The sequence below is a fragment of the Syngnathus acus genome, chromosome 15 (assembly GCF_901709675.1).
Source record: "Syngnathus acus chromosome 15, fSynAcu1.2, whole genome shotgun sequence".
Taxonomy (NCBI): Eukaryota; Metazoa; Chordata; class Actinopteri; order Syngnathiformes; family Syngnathidae; genus Syngnathus; species Syngnathus acus.
In genome coordinates, this window is record NC_051100.1 from 3,587,952 (window position 1) to 3,615,755 (window position 27,804).

A 27,804-nucleotide genomic window follows, 5' to 3' on the forward strand; every position below is an offset into this window, starting at 1 on the left:
GGTGGCCAAGATGGGCAGCGGCAGAAGGACTTTCCCCTGATCTAAAGTGTGCCGACAACTGTTTTTGTCAATTTAATTGTGTAATTTCTCTATGTTTATTTCAAAGTCCAACATTATAGTGCTATTCATCTAATTAAACAAACAAAAATAAAACGCTTTTTGTTGCGCGCATGCGCAGTTCCCGTCTCCACTCCGACGGCCGGGTGCATTGGATAGCGGTAAGTCAAGCTGCGAGAATACCCGTGAAAGAAACTAACATAACCTCACTATTTGCGCTTTTTACTACTCCCTCGTTGTCGAAATTGCTTGTTTTTTAGTAGGCCTTTTACCGCGAGCATGTTGCTTGTGCTGAACACTTGTGATAACGAGTCAGCTGCTAGTGTCAGCAAAACTGGAGCCGAGGCCTCCATAACAAATCCCGCACGAGGCTACTCTGGCCACGATGCTAACGCTAATGCTAATTTCTCCCTCGCGGTCCGCGTGTTGTTCGTCTAAATAAAAGCGGTTCTGAACTTCAAATATATCTAGGACGAAACACACTTCAGTCATGGAATAGCGGTGATTTAAATGCACGAATGCGGTTCTGTTTTAATGGCACCGTTTATTTGCTACAGTGCATGATAGTCGACTGCCATTTAAAAGTGGCTAAGTGTAGCCCAGATAGCTTTGGGGATTTGCCGTGTCAGCAGGTGCGATTTAAATAAGCACTCATATTAATAGCAAGCGAAATATGGAGAATCGCTAAGCTATCAGCAAATTCTGGGAAATGAATGCCCATTACCCGCTAATAGTCTTTTAGCTGAAGGAACGAATGTTATAACACAGCGATTCAAAGCCTGTGTGTAGTGATTTACGTTGAATTCTTTTTACGTTTCTGTCAAATTAAAGGTGGCTGATTGTGTCGCACGCGAGTTGGGAAGTTCCCCTTGAACCACGTGCTCACGTGGTTTGCGCTCGTTGTTTGCTTTCTGCCTGAAAGTGTGCAGTAGCAAGCAATTTGTGCTTGACTAAAACTAAACAGGGCGGTGGGTAGTTAACCTTTTCGGTTACTTTTACTTTTCAAGCGGTCGCTGCTTTTCATGAATTGCATTTTTATTCTCTTATCATTTTTTTAAGGTATAAGCAACAAGCCGGCGAGTGGAGACAAGCTTTCATCCGAGTGAGTCATGGCCCAGTTCGGGGGACAGAAAAATCCGCCCTGGGCGACTCAGTTCGCCACCACAGCCGTGTCCCAGCCGGGCCACACGGCCCACGCGGCCCACGCGGCTCATGCGGCTCAGTCTCTTGACATCAATTTGCACTGTGAGTAACTCAATATTTATTTATTTTTAGGCCATGCACGATGCAGGCCAATGCAACAGTGATAGTTGAGCAGTCTGAATTATTTTTTGCCATTTGTTTTACTGCCTTGGCTCCACCAGAAGAGCCCCATTAACTTTTTTTTTTTATTCATCTCGCAGCTCTCGGCGTGCAGCAGCCTTCCCTCCTGGGCGCCTCTCCTGCCGTCTACTCCCAGCAGTCGGCCTTGGCTGCCGCCGCCTCAATGGGCAATCAATCTGCTGCCAATTATCAGTTGTCCCAGCAAACGGCTGCCTTGCAGCAGCAGGCTGCCGCGGCCGCTGCTGCCGCCGCCGCCGCACTGCAGCAGGTCGGTCGCACAGATAGCGGACATGTATCAAACGGTCCGCTTGTGTCTTATCAGCTGCGCACGTGTGTCTAGTCCCAGATCAATTCAGCCCTCCAGCAGTATCAGCAACAACAACAACAACAGCAGCAACAACAGCAGCAGCAGCAACAGCAGCAGCAGCCTCCCCCACAACAGCCCCCGCAGCAACAATTGTATAGTGTGCCTCATCAGGTTTGTGTCACACTCAACACACTGAAAGGACCATTTTATTAACAAGTACAATGGTGCTCCCAACTGCTTCAACTCGAGGACTGTAATACAAAGCACTCCTCATCCACTATTGTTAGAACTGCAGTCACTACAGTTATGACTAACTAGCTACGGCATTAGCTATGCTAACTCCGTTTTTTTTGTCCTCTTGTCCCAGCTTCCACAGCCTCAACCGGGATTGCTATCACAGGTAACATGCAATAATCTGAACAGTATAAAGGGAATCCGCTTTATGGCAGTACTGACAGGAAATATCCAAATGCTTCTCCTTTTAGCCGCCAGTGGCTTTGCCCACCAGCTTGAGTCTGTCCAATCCCCAGCAGACGGCCCAGATCACCGTGTCGTACCCGACGCCGCGTTCCAGCCACCAGCAGCAGCCGCAGAAGCAGCGCGTCTTCACCGGCGTGGTCAACAAGCTGCACGACACGTTCGGATTCGTGGACGAAGACGTCTTCTTTCAGCTGAGGTTCATGAGAGCTCATGAAGATAGTGTAGCGGGTTGGAATGAGCATAACTTCCATCGTGGCTTGCCTTCTTCCAGCGCTGTAAAAGGCAAGACGCCGCAAGTGGGCGACAGGGTGCTGGTAGAGGCCGTGTACAACGCCAACCTGCCGTTCAAGTGGAATGCCCAGCGCATCCAGACTTTACCTCAGCTGGCAAACCAGTCGGTGAGAGTTGAAGATTGTTAAAAAAAAAAGTGTAAAGACGCCTTTTGGACTCCGCTCTGAACAATATTCACTAAATGGGAGTTGAACCCTGCAATGCTTTACACGTTTCGGCTTTTTCTTGCCTCCCCTTTTGCTGTTTGTGCTGCTGATTGACTGTTGTGTTGTCAATCCTTCCCCAGCAGCAGCAGCAGCCTTTACCTCAAGCTTCCCCACAGCTGGGCAACCTTTACAATGAGCCGGGGATTCAGCTGCGCTACTCTGACATGCACCCCGCAGCGGACGGCAGACAAAATGTAACCACATCATTTCATGATGCAGCTTGTTCTAAACTGGAGAGTCTGATTTCTTAGTTTTGATCAAATGACAATTATCCCCCCCCCCTCTCTTTAGAGCCATCCTCCGCCTCCCAATATGATGAAGGCTCCCCCCATCCTTCAGTCACTACCTCCCCCAACCACGTTCAGTGTTCCGCCGCCGGCCGCTGCTCCTTCCTTGCTTCAGGCTCAGCTGTCCGCCGCCTCGCTCGGCCCTCTCCTCCAAAACCCGCCTCAGCCGCTGCTGCCGCAGCCGCCTCCCAAAGGTCAATAAATCCACCGATCCAAATCCAAAATGATCAAAAGAAATTGCTGTCCAAGCCAGTATGACATTGTTCTCTAGATGTCTTTCCAGGGGGTCTCCTTCAGCCCCCAGTGAGACTCATGCAACAGCCGCAGCCCGTGAGACGGATTGAGCCGCCCCCTCGTTTTGCCCCTCGCAACGATCGCCCTCCTGAGCTCATCCTCCGTAGTAAAGAGGATCGCAGGTCATTGCCTAGCGCCTGTTTTGCACATTTTTGAAAAGACTATTAAATGGTATCGCCTGTGTAAACGTCTCATCCTCTCATTTCTTTGGCAGAGACAGAGAGCGGGAGCGCAGGCGGTCGAGAGAGCGCTCGCCGGTACGCAAACGCTCCCGGGAGCGTTCCCCGAGACGAGAGCGCTCGCCGCGGCGTCCTCGCAGGGTGGTCCCTCGCTACACGGTTCAGTTTTCAAAGTTCAGTTTGGACACGTGAGTTGCACCGGATCACAGGAAAGAATTTAGCATTAGCGCCCAAGATGTAACGTGTGCCTCCTTTCTCGTATTCCAGTACCAGCTGTGATATGATGGAGCTGAGGCGGCGCTACCAGAGTCTGTATATTCCCAGCGACTTTTTTGGCGCAGCTTTCACCTGGGTGGACGGCTTCCCCCTGACGCGACCCTTTCAGTTCAGCAACGTGTGCAACTTCCACATATTACACAAGGAAGTGGATCCTTTTGTCAAGAATACAGCCGTGCTGGATCCTCCTGACGCCAACCACACGTACAGCTCGAAGGTAGGATTCATCACCTTCTAGAAGAGATAAACTCATGCTGGAAATTATATATATATATATTTTTTCCCCCCTCACTAGGTGATGCTGCTAGCTAACCCCAGTTTAGAGGAGTTATATCACAAGTCATGTGCCCTAGCAGAAGATTCCCAGGAGGTCAGAGACTCATTCCAGCATCCCGCAAGACTCATCAAGGTACCCGTTGAATTGTTTTGAAGTAGGACTGAATTGATGAATAAAAAAAATAAAAAAATCCATAAAATTATGGAAAATTGTCTAAATCTATGCCCTGACTCTGTCACGGTTTGGCTCACCTCTGTACCCTGTCTGCTGTTTCCCACCTTCAGTTTTTAGTGGGAATGAGAGGCAAAGACGAGGCCATGGCCATCGGTGGCCACTGGTCTCCCTCTTTGGACGGAGCCGAGCCAGAGAAGGATCCCTCGGTCCTCATAAAGACAGCTATACGCTGTTGCAAGGCACTCACAGGCATAGATCTTAGTCTGTGCACTCAGTGGTAAGAGCCCTCCTTCCAATTCGTCATTTTGTCTTGAATTGCGAAACTCACCAATGCTCCATTCGAATACGCTTCATGGTGTTAATGAGTCGCCACGATTTGTTACTCTGGTTGTTTTTGCCCTTGGTGTGTTGTCATCTTGGCTCTCTCTTTCTGTCACACTCTCTGAATTGACACACACATTTCACCGTGCTGACAACCCAAGCACACGGGACTGTGGCTGGAAGCAAAAGCCTGGACCAGATGACACCGCCGTCGTCACTTTTGTTTCATTCTTGTGTTCTTCTTTTTCTCTCTGTCGAAATATTACCCATTTATTGAACTGGCTTTCATATTCTTTTCTTGTTTGCACATTCAAATGTACCCTAGGTTAATGTGGTGGGGGAGGGGGGGGGGGACTATATAGCCATCGTGTCATGTTTGTCAACCTTCTCAAACCGGTTCCCGTCACCGTGACGACCGTCGGAACGCAGCAGACCCGGCCGGCCCCCTTCTGTGTGTTTTGTGTGAGGGAGGGGCGGGTGTAAGGGAGGTGAAGACAGGCAGGGGTAGCTAAAAAAAAAAAAGGTTTGCCCTAGCCAGGCTTGCCTGTTGTGCTTTGCCCTGACCACAATGTTTCTTTCCAATGCACCCTCTTCCTTTGCGACAGGTATCGTTTTGCAGAGATTCGCTATCACCGGCCGGAGGAGACCCACAAGGGGCGGACGGTCCCCGCTCATGTGGAGACAGTGGTTTTGTTTCTTCCGGATGTTTGGCATTGTCTTCCTACCCGCTCAGAGTGGGAGGCGCTGTCGCGGCGACTCCGGGAGCAGCTGGCTGAGAAGCTGTCGGCCGAGCGAAAGGAGGCGGATGGAGAACAGGCACTGAACCGCTAATCCCTTCTCTTCTCATTTCCGCTTCTCACAGGAAGGCACAGGAATTACAAAAAAAAAAAAAAAAAAGACACACACCTCACGCTACACGCAAAACACATGTATACGGAGTTTATCACTCCAGCCAACCTCACCTAGGCGTCCTCTGTTTTCCCCCCGCCACCTCCCCCCCCCCCTTCCTCTTCTCCTCCATGCCGCCATCAGCACTCCTCACCCCCTCCCCTCCCCACATCCAGCAGACACACACAGTGGAAGCAGTGAGACTAGTTTGTGTTTGTGTGCGCTCGCTCCCCTCTGCAACTGGTAAAACAGCTTCCAGTTTGTCTGACGTGCTGCTAATCTGGGTCCAATCCTTTTCATTTGTTTCTGATCTTTGTTGATCATTTTTCAAAAAAAAAATTGCGAGATGATTTCAACCAATTTCATTTTTTTTTTGTAATGCTGGCATGCGGAAGTGGATTACTGCTGGAATCTGTGGAGTCAGTTGCATGCCGAAAACGTGTTTGTTGTAGAAATGTCTTATTTTCATATGATTTCCTCACACCAATTTTGATTGGGAAACGAGTCGACTGCTCCTTGTCTGTTCCTCTTGGTGGCTTTGATTTTTTTCATTTGGACTACATGTCGAGTTTGGCATCTCATTAAACCTTACCCCATAATTGGCGGTAGTTGTCAGGGCCACCCTCACTCCGTTCGGAGACCAGATCTCCCGATGGTACACCTCCATTGATTTTTTTATTTATTTATATATTTTTTTATACCTTTTTTGTGTTCCACAGATTGATTGATTGGCAGCTGGTTGTTAAAGAGCTAGAGAGCTTCCTTGTGTACTCCTCAGTAGCACTGGATTTAAAGCACAGTCGAGCTCACTAGAACCAGACAAGAGTTTTTATTTTATTTTGGGGGGGGGGGGGGGCATTCGTGATCTTGCACGGATCGACTTACAAGGTTCAGGAGCGATGCGCTGACTTTGTCCTGTTTCTGATCTTTTTCCCCCTCACTCTCTGTCTTTCTCTGACTCTGTAACTTTCTCTCAAGGAGGAGGAGGACAAGGAGAGTCACGAATCCAAGGACGTCTGCATCCCTACTCACTGGACCAAACTTGATCCGAAATCAATGAAGGTGACATTGACGCTCATTTGGTGTCTTTCATTTTAAATACTGGCCTATTTAGTTTATTTTCTTATCTCTTTATTGGGGTTTTAAAATCCCCATGAGGTTTTTCAGAACACCAAAATGCATTGAATAAATACTTGAGCTCATGGTGGAATCGTTTTTCCATTGCAAGCTACACTCTGTGTCAGACCTCCATCTGGACCATGGTCTGACTCAATTTGAGCTTTGCTATATTCAAACCCAGTTCCACCTTATTCAGCAATCTTGTTTCGGGACTGCTGTGAAAGGCGGATTGGTACATTACCTCTCGTTATTCTTGTTTCACAACGTCGGCCTGCATATCACGCACATTTTAATACTACCATGTAACGCATGACTTCAACTTCCCCGCAGGTGAACGACCTGCGCAAGGAGCTTGACTGTCGCGCTCTGAGCTCCAAGGGCTTAAAGTCGCAGCTGATCGCCCGACTCACCAAGCAGCTGAAAGTGGAGGAGCAGCTGGAAGAGTCCAAGGAACCCGAGAAGCCGGAAATCAAACCACCCGAGGAAGAAGAGCCGTGTCGCACCGAGGAGGACAAAGAGGTGCGCGAGGCGTTCCGTCGCTAACCGTACTGAAGATGTTTAAGATGACGTAACACTGTCTCATCTGCCAGGAGGAGGAGAGGAAGAGGCAAGAGGAGCTGGAGCGCCAGCGCCGGGAACGGCGCTACATCCTCCCCGATGAGCCCACCATCCTCGTTCACCCCAACTGGGCCGCCAAGAACGGCAAGTTTGACTGCAGTGTGATGTCCCTCAGTGTGCTGTTGGACTACAGGCTGGAGGATAACAAGGAGACTTCTTTTGAGGTGAGAATTGGAAGGCAACCTCCGCAGGCCGTTTGATATAAAAGTATCGCTTCGGTGCCATCCGCATGTTGAAATGAGGGGAGTGGCGTCATTGAGTCGGCGGCAATCTCATCCTCCAGGTTTCCCTCTTCGCCGAGCTCTTCAACGAGATGCTGCAGAGAGATTTCGGGTACCGCATCTACAAAGCGCTCGCTGCTCTCCCGGCCAAGGATGAAAAGAAGGAGAAGAAGGTCAAGAAAGAAGCTGAGAAGAAAGAGCCCGAAAAACGGGAAATGAAGAAGGAGAAAGACGATGACGGCGACGAGCCAGTGGCGAAGAAATCGAGAGAGGACGACGAGGCAGAGAGGAGGAAGGTGAGCCACGCGCGTCGCCGACACTTTTACCAGGGCGTTTTATTTTATTTTCACGACACGCTTTTGATTTGCGTACACGAGCAGGGCGACGACAAGGTTGTGAAGAAGGAGGAGTCGCGTGATGAGGACGAGAACGAAGACGACGGCAGTCCGGCCAACGCAGACGAGTACGACCCAATGGAGGCCGAAGACGCAGATGATGATGAGGACGATGACGGTAATGCCCTTTTTTTGTTCACGTCATTATTTGAATATCTTGTTGACTAAAATTGTGGCCAATGATGAGAAATCATGCACCACTCTGAAGCTGTGATGGATACCCTTTTCCACAATCTCTGAGGCTTTTTCTGTTCAAGTCTTTAAAATCGGGACGTCACATTTGCTACGTTCACTGTAACGTCGTTCAATTTCTGCCTCTCAGACAAGGACGACGACGACGACAGGGAGCGAAGAGATCGCAAGGATGATCGTAAATCGCCCAAAGACAAAAATTTAAAGGACAAGGTAGGCTGTTTCATTTTTAACTCTTGAAAGACACAAATGGAAATTTTGCTGTAGTGTAAAAATGACCAATCAACATAAACTTTTGTTTTTTTTCCCCAGCAGGACAAGAAGATGGTCACGTACAACAAGGACCTCCTAATGGCATTTGTTTACTTTGACCAAAGTCACTGGGGCTACCTGCTGGAGAAAGACTTGGAGGAAATCTTGTACACGCTTGGGCTGCACCTTTCACGTGCTCAGGTGTGCAAAAAAAAAATCCTCACTTTAGTCACGTCAAACATTCAAGCGTGTTATTCTGATGGCTCTTTTGTCTCTTTCAGATCAAGAAACTGCTGAACAAGCCGGTAGTGAGAGAGTCGTGTTATTACCGCAAACTCACAGACAAGCCGAACGACGAGCCTGATTCCTCCCCGACTGAAGCACAAACGGAACTTCTCTTAGGTGAGCTGACCAAGCCATGACGCTTCCAGGATATAGATAGAATGAAACATTAAACGTCTTTTCTTCACATCAGGCAACAGAGAGCTGCTTCCTGCTCCCAAATCGTGCACTCTGTCCGAAACCAGCGAGTCGGGTAATCTGATCGTTTACAACGGCGCCATGGTAGACATTGGCAGCCTGATGCAGAAGCTGGAGAAGAGCGAGAAGGCGCGAGAGGAGATTGAAAACAAGCTCATGGTGCAGGACGCCAAGATGGGTAAATATTGATTGAGCTGACTTTTTTTTTTTCTCCCCATGTTAGCATGCTAACTGCTGGAGTTGTAGCATTCATTGTATACAATCCATTAAATGTCAATTTTCCACTTGATGTCCAGAGGAAGACACCAAGGTGAAAACACAACTGGAACAAGAGAACAGGTCCTTGTCAAAGGAGCTGGATGAGACTAAAAGCACTCTCAGGCAAACGGAGAAGACGCTGAAGGACGCCGAGGAGCTGAAGAGCATCTACCAGGAGCAGTTCACAAAGACCTGCAAGACTCTGACAGACACGGTCAAAGGGCTGACGGCGGTCATGAGAAAAGTAAGTTGCCTGTTTTGTAGAAAGTACTTGAACGCATGATGCAGAGTTCGTGACGGTGAATTTTGAGCAAATTGAATTTGAAGGTAAATTGTACAATGAAATTTAAAGGTTTGAAAAACTGCATGTTAGAAATTTGTTTTGACAACTAGTTGAAAAGATACTATAAAATGTATTTGTACTCCTCCTCCTCCAGGATCAAGATGGAAATGATGAGGGAAATGTGCCTCTTCAAATAAATGGCGCTGAAGAAAAAAGCACCTCATAAATGAGCTGTGGGGAACCTGCGACCTGTGGGATGTAGACGAGCGGCCCGCCATGCAAAACTCAAAACGAATAAAACCTCAGAGGAACTGATAGGAAAAGCCCCAAAAACTTTCAATCCACAAATCTGTTTGATTGTTGACATACAAAGTTTTTTTGTCCTGCATTTTGCATGGCCCAAAGTGGGGAACATGTTCTGCTCTCATAATAACTGACCTAAAACACTCATTGGTTTGTAAATATTCACCAAAGCTATTTTAATTGTTTGGACCTTGTCACAAGTCCCGACGCGAGTTTATTTGAGAATGACTTCCTTTATTGACCTGTACATATTTTTATTTCTACCTTGTGTTGTCATAAGCTCACGTTCTAACTTTTTTTTTTTTGCCATCTGTTGTGCCAGTTTGTGTGATAGTTGTGCTATTGAGAGATTTAGTTTTTTCTTCTTCTTTGTAATAGGCATTGCCGACGCTATTTATGTGCAAGAGAATTCCTAATGGACTATATTTAAATGACAATAGCTTTGAATTTCACAAGGGTCGTGCTGTCTTGCCATGTAAATAAGACTTAATCCACTGTTGGAATCCGTGTTGAATAAACACCCACGTTTGTTTTTCCTTTGTATTTTTGACTTCTGGTTTGTGATGCAACGCCACTTCTCACCAGTAGAGGGAAGCAAAGCTCAAGTTATGCATCTGACTCATCTTAACATTTGGAAATGTGTTGACAGGTTGCCTTCAACACGGCCCATCAAGTGGTTAAAAATATGACCCGTGACTTTAAGGCCGCGGGATCGATTCCCTGCATGATGTGCCCTTCAGCGAGGCATCAAACTCTCCCGGATACTGGAAAGAATTCCACTGCTGCAGCGAGCCACCAATTGTGAGTGCCTGCCTCCTTATTGTTCACTTTATGATTAAGAGGTTATTCTTTTTTTTTTTTAAATCCCCCTTAAGGAAAGTTGTCAAAGTTTTACGCATTTGGATTTATAATGGAACCGTCAATGGTATTGTCCCATTGAGAATTTTAAGGGAATTGTTCCGGAGTCTGACTGTTATTGTATTGAAATATGTTCTTACTTCTGAGAACATTTTAAAATACTTGTAGCTGCAGTTCATAATGCAATAATTAAAAAAAAAAAACAACTCAGGGTGCCTTGTGAGCCTATCACAGGGCCCAAAGTCAATTCACACGAGTGAAAAATTTACGGTCTTCACAGAAGCTAACATATGTTTGTGGAATGTGGGAGGAAGCCATCATACCAGCGGAAAATAAATTTTAACAAAAACAGGGAGACTGTGCAAACTCCATATAGAAGGCTGGAGCAGAGCTTTGAACCCAGAACCAAAAAACTGAGGCAGATGTTTGAATTTAAATCTCTCTCACAATACTGTCGACTGGTTTAAATGTAGTTGCCTGCACACTCCTTGTTTTTTTTTTCCCTCCTCCCACCGCCACCGTACAAAAAATCAAAATGCACAGGAAGCATCTTTATGCAGTGCCTGCAGCTTGTCTGCGTGGTTTCCTTGAGAACAATGCGGATCTGTCACCTGGCACTTTGCTTATGTGACTTGTTTTTGTTCCGCTGCTCAGCGCCAAATAGTTGACAAACAAACCTCATTTGTCCCTACAGTGCTTTTTCACTAGCGAGCGTATGCACGCGACGTGTGAAATTAAAAGCTGGTGCAGAGAGCAGGTCAGGTAAGCCCGCTCCCCTGGCTGCAACAGAAGCCCTTTGTGCCCCCCCCCCCCCCATGTGGGGTCACACTCTCCAGAAGAGGTTAGTTTTAAAAAAGCAGAACTGATCTGTGTGCTCCATTGAAATGATGTTTGTATTTCGTTCAGCGCTGAGCGGTTGGGCTGGGATTCAACTTCGAACCCGAGTGTCTTCTTTCTCTCCCTTATCTCCATTCTCATCTCGCAGCGCTTTGCCTAATCACCCTCTGCCATTCTCAGCGCCCTCCCTCCGCTCTGTGTGCATGTCAAAAGTTCAGAGTCATACTTATCATGACAAAAGCGGCTCCCCGTCCTTCACACACAGCTCGCTGTGTCGCCTTTTCAACTCCGTGTCAGGAGTCAGCGTTTAGTAGGCCACGCGATTGTCTCGGGGCATCCCGCCCACTATTTGGACAACGTAGGAATCTAATCCCGGCTCACGTGAAGCACAACAGAGCAAGTTTATTTATGTGCAACCACGGAATTAAGCGGTTTAGCTAGTTGCTGGCATCAGTTCCTCAAAGGTGTTCCGCAGGGTTCTGTACTGGACACCCACACTTTTCCATCACTAAGAACTGCTATTAAATTGTTTTAAAATGATTTAGTAGTGACAACCCTAACTGCTTTGCCTTCTCTAAATGTAAAAAATAAAACTCCAAGGGCAAATATTTGTAAACACTTCCTGCATCGGCAATTTGAGGACTGTGTTCCCCGCCGAGCAGAGAAATGATAGTCAACAAGAACATATTCGGGCACAAAAATCTTCACCGCGCAGTGATGAATTGTAATAACACAACAACAAAAAGGATCCCTTACACATCCATAAATCTTGTTCTCACTCTTTGTTCACCGGGAGAGGTTTGCCAGAAATGCCCCGCGGTCGCCACAATCAAACAAACAAGTCAACCACCCTCTTCGGGCCTGTTTGGTATTTTAGGTAATTGATACATAAGAGGCTCATTTTGCGGGTCCCTCACGGCTGAGTGCGCCGAGAGAGAAGGGCCCCTGTTCGTCGCGAGGACCTCACCGCAAGAAGCTTACTTCCTGTAGAGTGGCACTGCAAAGTGGTGTTGTCGAGGAAGCCCCCCACCTTCCCTTCACCTCTCAGGGAATACTGGCTTTCACTGTGAGAAAGTTGCACTCTTGTTTTCGACAGGGGCGTTCCCCGGCCCAAAGGCAGCGACGCCTCACCTCGCTGCCCTTCACGATAACCCGTGGTGTCGTCGTCATCTATGAATGATGAGACGCACACCAAACAGTGTCACGTTTCAGGTGGGACAAAAAAATAGGATTTAAGTCAGGCTTTGGATTTGATTGAGAGTTTTTTTGGTTGTGTCAGTGCAGTTTCCATGTTCTCCCCCCAGTGCTTTTTAAAAAATCAGGTGACTGAAAGGAAGCGGGTTCCCCTCACTCATCTCGTCTGCGTACGTTTATGTTTTTTTTATTCCCTGACTGCAGCCCATCGCACGCCTCACTAATGAAGCGCATATGCTGCCCCTTTTTTCTGTTTAAGTCACATGACCACCAAGGTCTTCAAAGCCAGATTCTGTTTCCGTTTAGCTCGAGGCTGCCTGGATCCATAATTTGGTGCTAGGTGACACATTGCAGGCTGCAAAGACGACCATCAGTAGCTGATTGAAACTGATTTGAGCTGTGTTGGCTTTTGGGGGGGGGGGGAAAATAGAAGGAAAATGATGATCTTCCTGATTTATACATACACGAAATATGCAATGTGTAGATTGTCACAAATGCATTTTGCTAATTAGCTATAAAAACTGGTTTGACCAACTAAACTGAGGAAAAAACTAACAATATTGAGGGCCGGCATGAGTTCTGGGACTGTGAGGATAAATTTGAAGTCTGATTGGGTAAAAAAAATAACCATTTCTAAATAAGCCAATACGGGCCAAAGGAAGTGTGCGTCATTATTTTCGTTCCCCTGTACGTTGAACCTGCAACCCAGCTGGCTGCACTCACGCTGCGTCATAAACTAGCTGATCAATGCATTTATTCGTGACTTTATGTCTCCAATAAAGCCAGCCTAAGCTTTTTCTTTTTGCCCTCCCTTGCGTCGCGCCATAAAGTCACAAGAAAGTGGTCACATGGGAGCGCTTAAGCTATTCGCCCATTACGGCTCGGCGGCCTGCGTTTGAGTCGCCGCACCTGTAAACACTAAAAGTGGAGCGTTAGTTGGCTAGCAAGATTAGCCGAAAGCTACATGACAAACAAATGATTCCTAGGAATTGAATTATTTGGAAATTTAGTCTTATTCATAATATTCTATTTCATGAAATACATAGCTAACAGTAAACGACGCCTGTTAACGTCCTCGTTAGCCACCAGTGAGAATGCAATTGTAAGAACATAAACTGTCTTTTCCATTGTTGTTTTTTATTAGCCTGTTAACACCGTCGGTCACTCTGTTTACATAGCGGACGTCCATCCCGCTTGCTCACGCTGTTGTGGCAACACAACCTAGAGCACTTTAGCATTCCCGAGTGCAGCGTCGCTTGACTTAAACGTGACGTTTGGAGGCTCCAAGTGCAGCTGGCAGACATCTCGCACATGACTGTGACATGTTGGTGTCTACGGGGCCTTTGGATGGATGTGTGTGTGTGTGTTGCATGAGGATGTGGGTGTAAACCTTCAGTCATCACCTGCTAACTCTCCCACTACTAGTACAATAGACTTCTTTTGGTTTAAAATCCATCCTGCCCTCCTTGAAGTGTGTTGACAACCTGTTAAAAGTAGAACATTTCAATTGGAGCATTTTTGTATAGTTCATACATAACATTAGCTTTATGCTTAGAGGGGGTATTTTTTTTAATCTTGGCTGGCTTGGACTAGTTTAAGAGCCAGATGAGTTGTCATTAGCTTTTAAATAAAAAAAATCTGCCCCTGAGCGCCTCACACTCAGCGTAACGTTATATCTTTAATCCAGACAGAGCTGTTTGGCTCATGTTTGGCCTCGCTGCTAAGGCTCAGGTGGTAATTGCACACCACCTCCGTCGTGACACAAGTTTGGACATGAATTTAGTAGGAAATCGGACCAAAAAAAACCCCTTGATGCTGGAGCTTTTCATCGTGGCATTTGATGTTTTGTCATTTGATTTTTGCGTTGAAAGCCTGACATTGTCGCCCACAGTTTCAGTCGTTTATTGCCAGTCCCACATAGCTTAGTTTCTGAGTCCACTAGCTTAATGCTAATGGAGGGGGGGGGGTAATTACTGCCATATCCATTCATTTCAATTGGGAAAGAGTTTGGCAGGTCACTAAACCGCACTGAATTGTCAGATGGTACAAAGCGTGTGTTGCCTGACGATTGGGGTCAAATTCATTCCTGGCACGGTGGTAAAGAGGAAGCCCCTCTGGGGTGTTTTGCTTGGATCCCGAGAGCCGAGTTTTCCTCGCAGGACCAGATGTTTGTGACACACTGATCACATTCCAAATATACGTCTTGATCACATCAAGGCCGTCGGCCCCACGCAAGCACCTGAGACTACTTAGCGTATGGAAATGGACGGGCCGGGGGTGCGGGATGTGTTGTGATTATGCTTACCAAGGGCCCAACTTTTGCTTCATGGTAATCACTCCCACCGGCAGACTTAACATTTTGGAAGAAAGACGCCTCACGTTTGCCACACATCAAACAATGGAAACACTTTTGCAAACTTCCTCTTAATGCATGTTCCATATAAATGGATATAGCACACAGGCCGTGTGTTTTTCTACTCCATATCTGATCTACTTTTGATTGTTAACAGAGTTTTTACACTTTTCCCATGCAGGAAATCAGCAATTGTTGGAGTTGGAAGTGGTTTATTGTAGGTGTAACCAAGATATAAATCAACGTTTCCGAGAATAAATAACCAAGTCAAAGACAAATGATTGCAGTGGAACCTCTAAAGTCACATTTGTGGAAAAGTACTGAGACGCCACACCGGTGATACGCCAAACAATCCCTTCAGTTCAGTTGTATTTAACTTTTTTTTTTCTCCCCAAACTATTTGAGCATAGATTTTATTTGATCCAAATGGCATCCAGGATCTCAGTTTGGCAGTAGATGTGCAATTTCCTGACTTTTCAACTTGCACTGGCTTTGCACTGAACCCAACGGTGCAGGTTTTTTTCCTTCAAATTGCAGATTGAACGTAATCACGTGGCGTCTTCACTTTGACCTTTTCGACATTATTCTGGAGAGATGAAGTCAGTCACCGTGCGTTGGCCATGTTGCTGTATTCTTTTCATGTGCAGAGGAAGCTCAATATCCTGTTGCACGCAGGCTCTTAATACAAAGAGGCAGAATGGGACCAGGGGCCTCCCAAGGTTCGAGCGCCGCTTGATAGTAAAGCCAAAAAAGCTTTCTGAGCTTGTGATATACGAGGTGCACTTCCCGTCTGCGGGCTTCGCTTAAAAGCAGCGTCTAATGGCCAAAAGGGGAGATGTGGTTCTCATTTAGAGGTAATAATGTTGTGATGAGACACAAGTTGCTGGAGGAGAACAAATGAAAAGATTGGACATTTGGAAAAAAAAGGTTTTTTAAATGTCATATGGATGGTCGTTTGAGTCATTTTACGGCCACTACATTGGTTACATCTGCAGAATCAGTTGAGAACTGCATCAAGCATGATTCATTTACAAAGATTCCAAAGCACATTTTTGTATGATATGAATCAAATTAAACCCCCTATATTGTACATTTATTTATGAAGGACAAAGAGAGCCTAAATGAAATGAATGGTAATGTTTAACATGAATTATTTCCATCTTCATTTCATTCTTTATATATTTATTACTTTTATTATTTAATGTTCTGAGCCGTGATTGGTCATTACCTGAGCAAGCAACTGTGACGTCATTTTCAGTCGACAGCAAGTGGCAAAATGGCCGTCCCCTCGGACTGATTAAAAACATGGCGGCTTTTGCTTCATATTCCATAAATGCAGAATTAATCAGAATGACACGTTTGGGCTAGTGGGGTCGGGTAGAACATATTATTCTGAAGGTGTAAGTTTTTTGGTTTGTTTGTTTGTTTGTTTGAACTTGACTTCCTCTTAAATGGTAATGTCTTTATTGCATATGAGACAAAAGCAATTTGAAAATGACCAATTGTTCGTCTTTTTATTGTGATGGGAAGTTCTCACACCTGTAAGCAGTGGGAGGTCCTCCACCTGTGTGTTCGTGTGGGTCGCCCCCTCCTCCTGTCCCTCCTCTTTCACCCTGCTAGTCTGTCTCCCCTCTCTCGGTCTTGTCAGGACCCTCACAGCAGGAGGACCCCCTCGCCCCCCGGCTATGTTTCCAGGAGACAAAGCTGCAGTTTAACTCAACAAGTCCGTTGAAGTCGCCTTGAATTTGGAGCTCGGAAAGCGGCGGACATGTCGCTCCACCCGCCGCGGATCGTGCAGCTCTCCGCCGGCTCCCTGGCGGTGGTCTTCGGCCCCGACGACGACGAGGAGTCGGCGGCGGAGGAGAGCCGCCGGAGCTCCTGCGCCACGGGGCTGGAGGTGTTCGCCGACTTCAAGGCGCAGAATCTCCGCAGTTTCTGGAATAATCGGCTGGTGAAGGCCATGGGCGAGGTGCACTTCCTAGGCTGGATGGACAACTTGGTGCTTTTCATCCAGGGAAGCTCGGCTAGCTTGGAGGTGCTGAGGGAAGCGTGGATGAGAAGAGCGCTCAAGTCAGCCACGGGCTTGGTCATCAGAGCTGTGGGTGAGAAGTTACAGCACAGTCATATGCGTCTTACATCAAGCTCAAAAATATTTTCACGTACAATGTGATAAGTATGTTAAATCAAAAAACGACCCAAAGCTTTTAGTCTTGAAAATGTCATCTATATTATTTTAAGATACTGTCTGTTCCAGACCCCCATAAAACACCAACAAAAACTTTGGTTTGTTTATTTTTTTTCCAAATAAGAAAACTAGTGCTGATCTATATTGTACCCAAATAGCCATAAGAATGTAAAGATTGAAACAATTTGTGTTTCATGATGAATTCATATGCTTCCTTGGCCACGTGACGTTCACAACTGCTCAGTAAACTGCAGTAATATTTTTCATTTTTAGCAAAGGATAAGAAATGCTTGTATGTCTGCGTGAGTAACTGGACAGGTAAGCCATTTTAAACTAAAAACAAAAAAATTTTCATAGAAGTGTTTCAATGAACTCGTTCGCTGCTGAAAAAAATATTATTTTTAAGAATCGTTCACTAGCATCTAAATTACTGCACCTTCTGGTGTTGGTAACATCAATTGAAATACCATTAATCTGTTCCAGCCCCCAAAAATACTAACCATATCTTTTTCTTATATGATAATAAAGGAAAATAGCACTCTGTTTTATACAAACATGATACAAGAGAATAAAAAGTGTTTTTATAAATTGTGTTATATCTGTATATGCTAATAGTTGCATCAAGTTTTATTCTTTTACGAGGCTTCACACAGAGGCTTCAACATGCGTTTACAACCTTGGCAAAAATGTGTCAAAGCCATAAAATGGACACTTTTAAAACAACTTTTTTTATGTGTATAAACAAATCGGAGAATGGTGCAGTTATACAAACAACCTTGTTTTACGAAGCTAAACTTGCTAATTAATTTGTGTCCTTCAATGCAGCTTTTGTGTTGCGTCCCAATCGAACCAAAGTACGTCGTTCCCGATGGCCTGATGTCATGTGTTGGACATATGTGACATCACCATCCACGAGTCAAACGATAAGTCGCCCCTTGTGTGTTGTTTTAGCCCTAAAGATAGCTTTGTGAGTGGTTACACCTGGTTATTTTCATGTTTGGCGTATAAAAGAGAATAAATTCGAGTCCAAATGCCATTTTCACGTAAACCACTTTTTTTTTTAACTTTTGTCGTCTGTCACTTTTTGTTGCTAGCGATTTGAACATTTACAGGATTATGATATCGTTTTTAAAACCCTCCAATTTGACACCCTTTGTCAAATCGTCTAAAATGTCTTAAAGGCAGTTGAGGAATGTGGGGGGGGGGGGCACAACTGGCAGGGTGTGATGTGATGGCCTGCTGGGGGGGGGTGTTTGACATGTCATCCGCATGCGAGACACTTTGTGCTCCTCCAGACAACAATCAAGCGCACAAGCGCATGCTAAACGCCCAACTATACGAGCACAATGCACACAAGTTGTTTTCATGGCCTACCTCCAAATCCTCGTACGCGTCCTTGGCTTCACACCGCCGCAATTTGTATGGAAATGAGCCGCTTTGCCGCCTCCTCGCAAACAATCGGCCTGCGCTGAATCACTAGTCGGCCAAACGGCTACAGCGGGGACTTCTAGATTGATGTCAGACCTCGACATACAATAAATATGTCAGTCGGGAACACGAAGACTTGGCTGAAGTCACCAAAATGCAAAGGCCAAGAAGATTTATACGAGCTAATTGTTAGGTTTTATTTTCATTTCCCTTTGGTTTTCTTCTTTGGCTTTAAATCACAATTGTTTGCATTTGGGTCCATCCCAATGAAAACTGACCAGGGAACCATTTTGTGTCCTGAACTTCAGCTTAACAACCGCGGCTCATGATCTATAGGAGGGGTTCTCAAAGCGGGGTCCCCGTTAGCCGTGGCTTGGGGTCCGCAGGGTACAGTATCTCAATCCCTTCGGAACGATCAGAAATACTGTTTCTGCCGTTTTGCCAATTTCGGGACATGTTGTGACGATTTGCTCCATTACACTTGGGCGCCATCTTGACAATAAAATACCTTTGACCTGGACGACTGTTGCCTAAACAATAGAAGAAGAACCTGAGGCTTTGTTGTAAATGTGCTATTTGACAGACGAGGAAGTGGGGCTCATGTTTTTAGCTGAAACATATCGTCTTACCGCGGCCTCACAATAGCATGATAACAAGCGCTCCAAGAAAAAAAGACACTAAAACCAGTGAGGGGATCTTCCTTTTCCATAATGGCGTCTGACATGCGCGGCTCAATTTAATTATCTTTGACGTCTCAGTTAAACCATAAAAACGTGGGAAAGTGGGCTCGAGAGGGAATTTTTTTTTTCCTTAATGCATCGCGGTTATCTGAGCGGGAAAGGGCCTCCGTTTTACGGTAGTTGACCTCGGGGTCTTCTTTTTTTTCCTCCTTTGTGCGTGCTTAAATAATGTCGCATTCCTACTGAAGAATCGTTTGTGTTAGCGACCCGGGTCGGTAGCGGCTCTTGCTAATGTTTGTCTATACGTTTAAATGGAATGCAGAGAGGGTTTAATGCCTATTTTAGTTTTCCTTTGGTTTCTTTGAATATAGTAGTTATCTGAAGTAAGGTTCATTTAGAGATTTGTTTCTGAACATGTGTTCATTGTTTTGATTTCAGAAAGGGTTAAAGCGCTGCAAAATAGATGCTAATTAGAACCAGAATCAAGCTAGCAGATCTTGTCTTCACGTTTTAAATACACAAAGTGTAGAAATAGCATATACTTGCTAAGCGCTAGCTACTACATTATTTAGCCTCCTCCAACAAGCTGAAACATTTATGCGGCTTTAGACGTGAGGTGTAATGAGGTATCGCGTGTCCCATCTACATCAAAACTGATGTGAGCTTAGCTTAGCATTTAGCTTAGCTAAGCATTCCTGAAATGCTTTAACACTTTCCCTGGAATTTCTCTTCCCTCCCGCCCTTTACCTTTCTCCTCAAATGTTCTACTTTCACACAAATGCGCCTCCTCAAAGTGCTCCACTCATGATCATAATTCTTCCAGATGTTAGCTTATTAACCACGATGCCCTCCCACGGTCTCTCACTGGGCTTTAAAATGGTTTTGCGCCGTCCTAATTGAGCAGTGCAGGTCAAAGGTCTAAACCTTCTTGCTAACAAGCTGCCGCGGGTCAGGTGGGTTCAGAAACATACCAATTGTGTGGCCTACTTTTATATTTTCTGTGTGGGGTCCATTAACAGACTTGTTTGTCTTTATTTTTTTTTTTGCTAGCTCAAAATGGCTGTAAACCATATGCAAAGTCTACTCAGTATAAACTTTTCCTCCGAGGTTGGTTTTATACCCGACGAGCCGTCTGTCCCACCGAGACATCCTACCTCTTCTGTTCCGCCACGTTTCCTCATGCGCTATGTTGAATGTTTATGCTAGCAGCCAGACAGCAGGAAGCCTTGACCTCTTTCACATTGCTCGCATGTGTTGTCTTCACCCTGCATCCTTTCTACATGGACAAGGAAGCTCCCACACATCCCCCATCCTGCCAGTCCGGCACGTAGAACACAAATTCAACGGACTTTAACCCTCAAGGAGTATCGACACGTACAAAAAACAACAACAACAACAATACTTCCAGTTTGTAATGACAAAAAGCCTACCATGGTAACAGGGGTGTTTAAACTTTTTCTAGCCATTGCATCTGTGGGAACTATTACGTGACGGATGAACCGCAATATATAGATTGATTATAATAGCAGTCACGGTTTTGCTGCCAATAAAAACAACGCAGAGGTTTGTCCGCCGTGTCAGCGGCAGCTTGAGTTTCCCTCGTTGGGTTTGTTTTGATTCTCACTCTGCCTCTGACAAATGACTCAGCTACGGGATATTACGGTAAATTTACAATCACAACACCTTGGGGTCTCCTGAGACGACTGTGTTTGTAGCAATTGCGGTGAGGTGTGCCACCTTTGCAAAAACGCCGCAAAGGTTGGGATCAGCACCGTGGTTTTCTCACGGGAAACGAAGAACACGTTGGAAGAAAAAAGTGGGGAAACAATCAATTGTGATTTTTTTATTTTGATCACAGTATTCTAACACCAAATAAAATGGATAAAATTTTTTGTTTGTTGATTTTTTTAAACAACAGTCTAAATAACTGCATCACGTTCCATAAAACATTCAACAACAAGTGAGTTTGTGAATGTTGCTCTGCCAAGGTGGTTCTTTATGTCTCTTGTCCGATGCCCGCCCCGCCCCCTCCCTCCGGCCCGTACGCACTAGTGCATTGGTATCACGTTTCACTGAGCTCTCAAAGACACGTCTGTCTTGTTTCAAGTCTCAGGTTTATGCATTGGGTTCAGTCAGTGGCGCAATGCGTATTTAATACCTTCAGCGTGGACTTAATCATATCACTACGATCGCCATCTTAGAAACCATTAGTACTCTACAAACTTGAAAATCCATCATTTGCGTACATTAAAAGATTTTTTTATGTTATCTGTAACCTTATGCAACATTTAATTGCAGAGCAGTAAAATGAAAAATACGGTCTGATTCACATGCACTGCTTGATGTCTTTAAAGTTGGCTTGAGGATAATGTGAATGGTCGACAAAGTGAGTCTGAAAAGCTTTTGAGGGGTTGGAAAGGGACACAAATACTGGCCTACTCCGCATTCTTCCCTTTTCTTTGGCTTTGGGTCCCGCTAAAGGTTTCCATGGCAACAGTAGACAACACAAAACTCTTCAGTTTTTTTTTTTTTTTTTACTAGTTAGTTTTTTGCTGACTTTTTGTGTGTTGGGCTAGCATTAGCATCATTGCTAACATGACTGTCTGGAGCCACGTTATCGCTCTGTGCACTCTGAATTTTACAAGGCCACTTTTGGCTGCGAGAGACGCATCAGTGCGTTCGTGAAAAACTTGTAAAGTCTGAAAACGTCCTGTGCAGACACACAACTGAGTTACTCCGATAATTCACGGTCCGGCTTGGAGGGAAGTAGTCTTGCTTACTGCTAAACATTGAGAGGACGCTTAGATTTTGGAGGCCATATTTTGGTGGGTTTCCATTTTTTTGTATTGTTTTAGAATAATTTGTCAAATATTTTGCAGCTTCTATTTTTTGTAGCTTTTTTGTTGTTATAGTTTATATATTCTTTTTATCTAATTTGACAGATTTTCACATATAGTCATATACTTATATTGTATTTTTCTGACTAATATCTCATCCCCAAAATATTGTATTTTTGTATGTGATTTTTTTTAAAAATAATTTGGTCAGTGCAATCGTGATATGAAATCTGACCTCTTGTGTCCAGTCAGTGTATTCTGCTTTTCTATTGAAGCGTGTAGGAGACTTATTGTGGGAGTTAAGTGATGAAATGAGACTCATGCGGCAGCTACCAAAACAGCCATGTGGCTCTCATCAGGGTCAGTAGACATCCCCCCAAAAAAAAGCGGAGAAGATAAACTTTTTTCCCCCCCTGCTCACTCTCATGCGACCACTTTATTCTCACATGGAAAGTTCAGGACTTTTTATCTCATCAGTGTTAAGGTATGAAAGTAACTTATATTGAAATTATTTTTTTTTGCTTTAGCTCTGTTAGTCTGCCTTTAATGCAACCCTATTCCAACCCAGTCAGGGCATTTTGCGAGTGTCCCCAGTGTTTAATCCACTGTTTGATACCCAAGCTGTCTGCCCTGCTGTTGCCATGGCAACCAGCCGGCAGGTTATGTTATTCATGCCGCGAATGACAAAGTGCATGGTAGGCAAACAGTTCAAAAGCAGCACTAAATCACGGATTATTAGGAGATTATTGATCCCATCCCATTGAGCTCATCGTGCGCCCCCCCCCCTCCAAAAAAAGCCCTTTGGTCATGTGACATTGCGTGGTTGCTATGCATTGCATTCCTGTACAATGAAGAGCCCAGTCAGCAGTGCACATTCAGTGGCTAGCCAGAGTCGGATTGCGATATCTGGGGGGTGATGTGTTTTGACAATCCCTCCGTGTGTCATAGGATCAGGTCTCACCCAAAAAAAAAAAAAGACTGCACTTCAAGTGCTGTTAATCTTTTATTTTTTTTACTTGCATAAATCATGCGGTTTTCTGCTTTATTGACTTTAAAAATGTGTCACTGCAACCACCCCCCCCCACCAAAAAAAAACCCAACCAAGACACTATTCATTGGCTTGCGTGACAGATAGTATGCGACGTGTTGTTTATTTTCCCCGTCTTGTGTCTAAGTGGCTCAAATGCGACGGCTGTAAATGTTTAGTTTACATCAAGCGGGCGCTTTGCTGTGTTTGGGGGTCTTGTGGCATATGTTTGAACTTCAAGTCAAGTGGAAATGCATCCGTCCAAAAGTCCTTCAAGTATTGTTTTCTAGAGCGCTGTCATGAAATCAAAGTTTTCCATTTTTTTATTCCAGATTATTTGGTCTAACATTTTATTTTCCGTCTCCTACTTTTGGATTCACGAATATTTTTGGATGTCAATGAAGCCACCAGAACACCTTTATGATTGATTAACTCGTCAAACCTGTAACGTATTTGTCTGTCTAATCATTCACCCGGGGATCTGGTTTGTTTTAAAGCATGACTACACTTTTTTTATTTTTTTTATCAGATTTCCTTTTTTACCACTGCATTTCCAGACACGTCCCATGTGAATGCCATCTGCCCCGTGAGTCATTTTTGATGTGGTCAAACTTGCATGGCACCAGTTTGAAATTACAAGACCAAATATGTCAAGACGTTCTTTAGGGGAGGGGTCATGTTTTTCCAAGGGCACGTCCATGACATTGGAGTCTTGGGGGCGAGATATGCGATCCACCCAGCATGCGACCTGCGGTCAGTGTTGTGGGAGTGGTGGAATTCTGCGGTTCGTCCCGGCGCTGCTGGAATGTCCGCAGCCGGCCAGACTTTCACGGTTCATGTAACTCGCGTAAATAGACCACCGTGATCCGGGCTTAAGAAGTGGTTAGAGGACAATCGTTTGGAATCCTGATGCGGTTGGGCGTAGTTGCACCATCTCACAATCTGTTGTGATGTGTTCCAGGCGACTTGTCTCCGTTGCAGATGTCCCCCGTCCCCCAGTCCCAATTCATTCCTTTGGCGGAGGTGTTGTGCTCAGTCATCTCCGACATGAACTCCTCCCAAATCGTCGTCAGTCAGGAGACTCTGGTGAACCACGTGAGCAAATCACATCCGGGTAAGACCTCAACTTCTTAAGATCTTATCAGATCTTAGAAACATCTCTCTCTCTGCTTTTTAGGGATAACCATTCCAACTCAGGACATCCTCTACAATACTTTGGGCACTCTGATCAAGGAGCGCAAAATTTACCACACAGGGGAGGGCTACTTCATCGTCACACCTCAGACTTATTTTATCACCGGCAACGTGGCTCGAGAGAAGACATGGTGGACTTCGGGCTCAGCGGAAGACCCTCCGTCACCGCCTCCTATTACTTACCTTCTGAGCAACGACATCTCGGTGGAGGCGCCCCCGCTGGCTCACTGCAAGTCTTGCAGCTGCTTCAGCTCGCTCCCAACGTCCACCAACGTCCGCCTCGCTGCTACCACGCCGCTCGCCCTTCCTCCACCCGCCACGCCCGATCAACATTCCGTCTCCGTTTCCGTCAGCGAATGCACGGCCAAGAGCTTAAAATGGCCTCGGCCGTCGGATCACAAAGCTTCGGTGCAGCATCAGTCCACCTCCACAGCGGCGGACTGCCACGCCAGCGAGATCAGCAAACCCTCGGGAACCATCAACGCAGTTGCCCGCAAAGAAAAAGACGGCAAGCCGGGCAGGAAGTTTGGTCTCAATTTGTTCCGGAGGAACGGCGGTAAAAAAGAGAAGTCGAAGAAGGAGTATGCGTCATTCGCGGGGCAGTTCCCACCCGAGGAGTGGCCGGTGAGAGACGAAGATGACCTCAATAACTTACCTCGCGACCTGGAGCACGCCATCATCAAGCGTATCAACCCCGAATTGACGGTGGACAACCTGACACGTCACACGGTTCTGATGAAGAAGCTGGAAGAAAGGCGGGAGAAGGCCCTGAACAAAGGAGTAGACAAGGGAATGTCAACGGAGATCCTAACAAGTTCTAAAGCGAGGCACCACCACTCCTCCAGGTCGGTCAAAAGGTCTGCTCAGAAAAGCTCTCGTAGCAAACGACGCTTGCACTCCTCCAAAGAAAAACAACGGGAAAGGATCAAGAAGATATATCAAGACGGAGAAGATCTGATCCCCACCAGGTTGCGAGTGGAAATCCCAATCGATCAACCTTGTAAAGCCGAAGAGGCTAGCTCGCTTTACAAGAAACGCATCGAAAACCCTTTTCATGCTCCAGAAGCTGGAATTCTTCCCGCCGCTCGGGAGCATCGAAAACTAAAAGAAGGCAGGCCGGCAGGGAAGAAGGAACGAACGACTCATCGCTCCAAATCGTGGGACGCGCATCGGACTAAGATGAGCGTAGCGGACGACGAGCAAATCGCCAAATCCCGCACATCTGAAGAAAACTACGGCCAGGAGAGGGAAGCCAGCTGCGAACATTTACCGCGAGTCGACACGAAGCTCAACCGAGAATTCCCGCCGGACTACGGCTCGGCGTACCCGCAGAGCTGCACGCTGCGTATCGACGACAAACTTCGACACCAGAGGGAAGGAAACGGCGCAGAAAACCCCAAAGACGGCAAAAGCAAGACTTTGCCCGACGCTCTTCGGAAAATCCAACCGTATGGCAACTCTGACACCATCCCAACAAGGACCTGGCCCAAGACGGCTTTACAACGGAAGCACTCGCTCAGATTAACCAAACCGCAACGAGACGACTCACAGAAAGCCGATGAACTCGCAACACGTCAGCAGCAAAAAGACGTAAGAACTGCCGGCAGAGAGGAAGAAACACCGGAACCGGTCGTCCATAACCTGCCCTCGGTAACCGACGCTGAAGATGACCTCTACCAGAGAATAGAACATCACCGGGATGACGAGACTTGCAGCTCCCTGTGCTTGAACGAGGAGGACGTTATCCCCAATTACCTTCACCCGCACTTGGTCTACCAGCAATCCGACACCGACTCCAAGTATCACTACTCCGACTTTAACCGTCAACGAGTCACCTCTAGCGACAGAAAGTCCAGCAGCCAGTGGGAAGCTTCTCTGAGCCCCAGCAGATCTGTGGAACCCGCGTGGAGACGGCAGTATCCTCAGCAGAGTCAAGCAGCTCCCCAAGATGAACCAAGTTCCAGAAAAGAAGCTCAGGCGCAGGAAGAATTACGCGACTCCCACCGTCCTGAACCTCCCGAGGCCTTTGACAGTAGCATCTTTGACTACTGCCCAACAAGTGAGGTCGAATCGGACACGGAGACCGTCCGTAAGTCTACGGACGAGGGCGACGGCGAATCGGCTCATTGGGCAGCCGAGGTGAAGGAAGCTCAGGAGGAGGATTTTCACGAGAGGGCGGTTCCCCTGAATCCAGGAGCCGGTCTAAGCGGGCCCGGGGAAACGGGAGAGGCAGTGGAACTGGTGGAGAACCAGAGCATCACAGGAGACAGCGGGATAGATTCTCCACGGTGAGTCTGTTTTCTTCCATTTATCTGATAATTGGGTCTTTGCTGACTTTGATCACTAGGGGAGTAAATGCTCGAGCAATTTTGTGAGCTCTGGGATATCTGAAATTGAATATGTGGAAAAAGTTGATATTGCAGCTGGCGCTTCATCCAGTTTCGCAGCAGAATCAATCTCACGGCTTTCCTCGAGACCATTGCAAGCAGTCAGGCAAAAATAAACACCCGAGTGCGACGTTACACCTCCGGGCTGCATTACTGCATTTGGCCTTTCACCAATTTGTGTTTCTTTCTTGGGGGAAAAAAAAAAAAGTAAAAAGCAATAAAGCTGAACAAACACCTTGTAATGAAGCCCAACGTCCAATATTTGGACAGCAGGGAATGATTTTGATAATAATGTATAATTGCTGCGCCGTGCTTAAATTTCAAATGGGTGGAAACTAAATGCTTTGAACTCACTTGGCAGCCTTCCATGTTGGAATATATGAAACGGCGCCTTATTAATTCCATTTTTATCAAACATGTCCCCCCCCCCCCCTTCTCCACGCAGGACCCACGTTAGTCTGGCCTCCAGCAACACAGTCATTCTGCAGGGTCTCAAGAGAAGGGGTTTTCTCCAGAACTTGGACAAACTACACACCAAAAGCAGCGGCATTCGACCACAGAACTCCCTGCTGCAGCTCACTCCTGTCATGAACGTATAAAGGGAACCTCAACATCTTCGCATGTGCTTTAATCTCAAATTCTATGCAACTGTTCACAAACAAAACAGTTTGTACAGATGTTCAATGTATATTGTAAATATTTTTGTTCAATATGCTATGCAATATAAGTTCCTAGTTGTCATTGTGTACCTCTGAAATGTGTATCAACATTTAGGGGTTAATCGAGAGTTTTACATACATTGTTTCTTGGGTTAAAAAGTCATAACTTTCATTATTGTAGACTTGAGAGCCTAAGATTATAAAAAGGTGTATATGTTATACCATCCTTTGTTTTTAATTTGTCCACTTTATAATTTGGATTTGAGCTGAAAGATTGGAGAAATTAAAAGAGTAACATACAAACCGTTGACTGAATCTGATTATTTAATTCATATCATGAGCAATTATCGTAGGCACCAAGTGACGCATTTTTAAAAATTAAACAAGAGTAATGGGTGAGAATCAAACTTGGGTAAAAGGGACGCACTAATTTTGACGCTTCCGGAAGAAATAAAGCCCCCCCCCTCCTCCTCCTGACTGACGTCATCACAGGATTGCTGTCAACCTAAAACTTTGACAAGGTAACATGCTAGTTGTTAGCCTAAAATGTTTGGGCCAGTGTTGGCAATTAAAGTCTTCTACGGGCTTAAATTGCACCAAAACGCATTTGACGTACGTGCTGATAAACGGATGAACCCAACAAACTATTTAACCGTGTTATTTGAAATGGTAAAATAATAACTA

The 27,804-nt window shown here is 45.8% G+C and overlaps 2 protein-coding genes and 1 long non-coding RNA gene across 11 annotated transcripts; 2 read left to right on the forward strand and 1 right to left on the reverse strand.

Moving 5' to 3' along the window:
• The first annotated feature begins 170 nt into the window (after nt 1-170).
• ccar1 (cell division cycle and apoptosis regulator 1) lies at nt 171-10,024 on the forward strand. Of its 7 annotated transcripts, none has more exons than XM_037272350.1 (26): nt 171-218; nt 1,117-1,302; nt 1,461-1,648; nt 1,721-1,858; nt 2,055-2,087; nt 2,173-2,363; nt 2,439-2,565; nt 2,745-2,858; nt 2,956-3,145; nt 3,223-3,367; nt 3,457-3,612; nt 3,692-3,917; nt 3,996-4,109; nt 4,262-4,428; nt 5,078-5,288; nt 6,339-6,422; nt 6,810-6,998; nt 7,070-7,261; nt 7,381-7,614; nt 7,699-7,831; nt 8,036-8,118; nt 8,218-8,358; nt 8,439-8,559; nt 8,633-8,815; nt 8,934-9,139; nt 9,333-10,024. In XM_037272350.1, the coding sequence occupies exons 2-26, from the start codon at nt 1,167-1,169 to the stop codon at nt 9,402-9,404; spliced, it is 3,774 nt and encodes a 1,257-aa protein (XP_037128245.1). In that variant the 5' UTR covers nt 171-218; nt 1,117-1,166; the 3' UTR covers nt 9,405-10,024. The 7 variants fall into 7 exon arrangements, with proteins under 7 accessions (XP_037128245.1, XP_037128248.1, XP_037128247.1 ...); XM_037272353.1 differs by having other exon boundaries at nt 8,221-8,358; XM_037272352.1 differs by having other exon boundaries at nt 3,460-3,612.
• A 5,961-nt stretch (nt 10,025-15,985) lies between these two features.
• stox1 (storkhead box 1) lies at nt 15,986-27,423 on the forward strand. 3 transcript variants are annotated; one of them, XM_037272361.1, is made up of 4 exons: nt 15,986-16,825; nt 23,842-23,994; nt 24,058-26,362; nt 26,907-27,423. In XM_037272361.1, exons 1-4 carry the CDS (start codon nt 16,492-16,494, stop codon nt 27,058-27,060), a joined length of 2,946 nt encoding a protein of 981 aa, XP_037128256.1. In that variant the 5' UTR covers nt 15,986-16,491; the 3' UTR covers nt 27,061-27,423. The 3 variants fall into 3 exon arrangements, with proteins under 3 accessions (XP_037128256.1, XP_037128258.1, XP_037128257.1); XM_037272363.1 differs by having other exon boundaries at nt 16,735-16,821; XM_037272362.1 differs by lacking the exon at nt 15,986-16,825 and adding an exon at nt 21,589-21,841.
• Nucleotides 16,732-20,334, reverse strand: LOC119135047. Its single transcript, XR_005100484.1, has 3 exons — nt 20,171-20,334; nt 18,283-18,432; nt 16,732-16,819 (listed from the first exon to the last, which is right to left on the reverse strand). It is a non-coding gene; the product is annotated as an uncharacterized LOC119135047 (long non-coding RNA).
• Nucleotides 27,424-27,804: the final 381 nt, after the last annotated feature.

Excerpts from the sequence above, each read along its gene's own strand:
- stox1 (XM_037272361.1), top strand. The coding sequence starts at position 16,492 with ATGTCGCTCCACCCGCCGCGGATCGTGCAGCTCTCCGCCGGCTCCCTG. Across the intron at positions 16,826-23,841 it reads CTTGGTCATCAGAGCTGTGG|GCGACTTGTCTCCGTTGCAG; the intron begins GTGAGAAGTTAC and ends GATGTGTTCCAG. Across the intron at positions 23,995-24,057 it reads CGTGAGCAAATCACATCCGG|GGATAACCATTCCAACTCAG; the intron begins GTAAGACCTCAA and ends TCTGCTTTTTAG.
- ccar1 (XM_037272350.1), top strand. The coding sequence starts at position 1,167 with ATGGCCCAGTTCGGGGGACAGAAAAATCCGCCCTGGGCGACTCAGTTC. Across the intron at positions 3,368-3,456 it reads CGTAGTAAAGAGGATCGCAG|CAGAGACAGAGAGCGGGAGC; the intron begins GTCATTGCCTAG and ends TCATTTCTTTGG. Across the intron at positions 6,999-7,069 it reads GCACCGAGGAGGACAAAGAG|GAGGAGGAGAGGAAGAGGCA; the intron begins GTGCGCGAGGCG and ends CTCATCTGCCAG.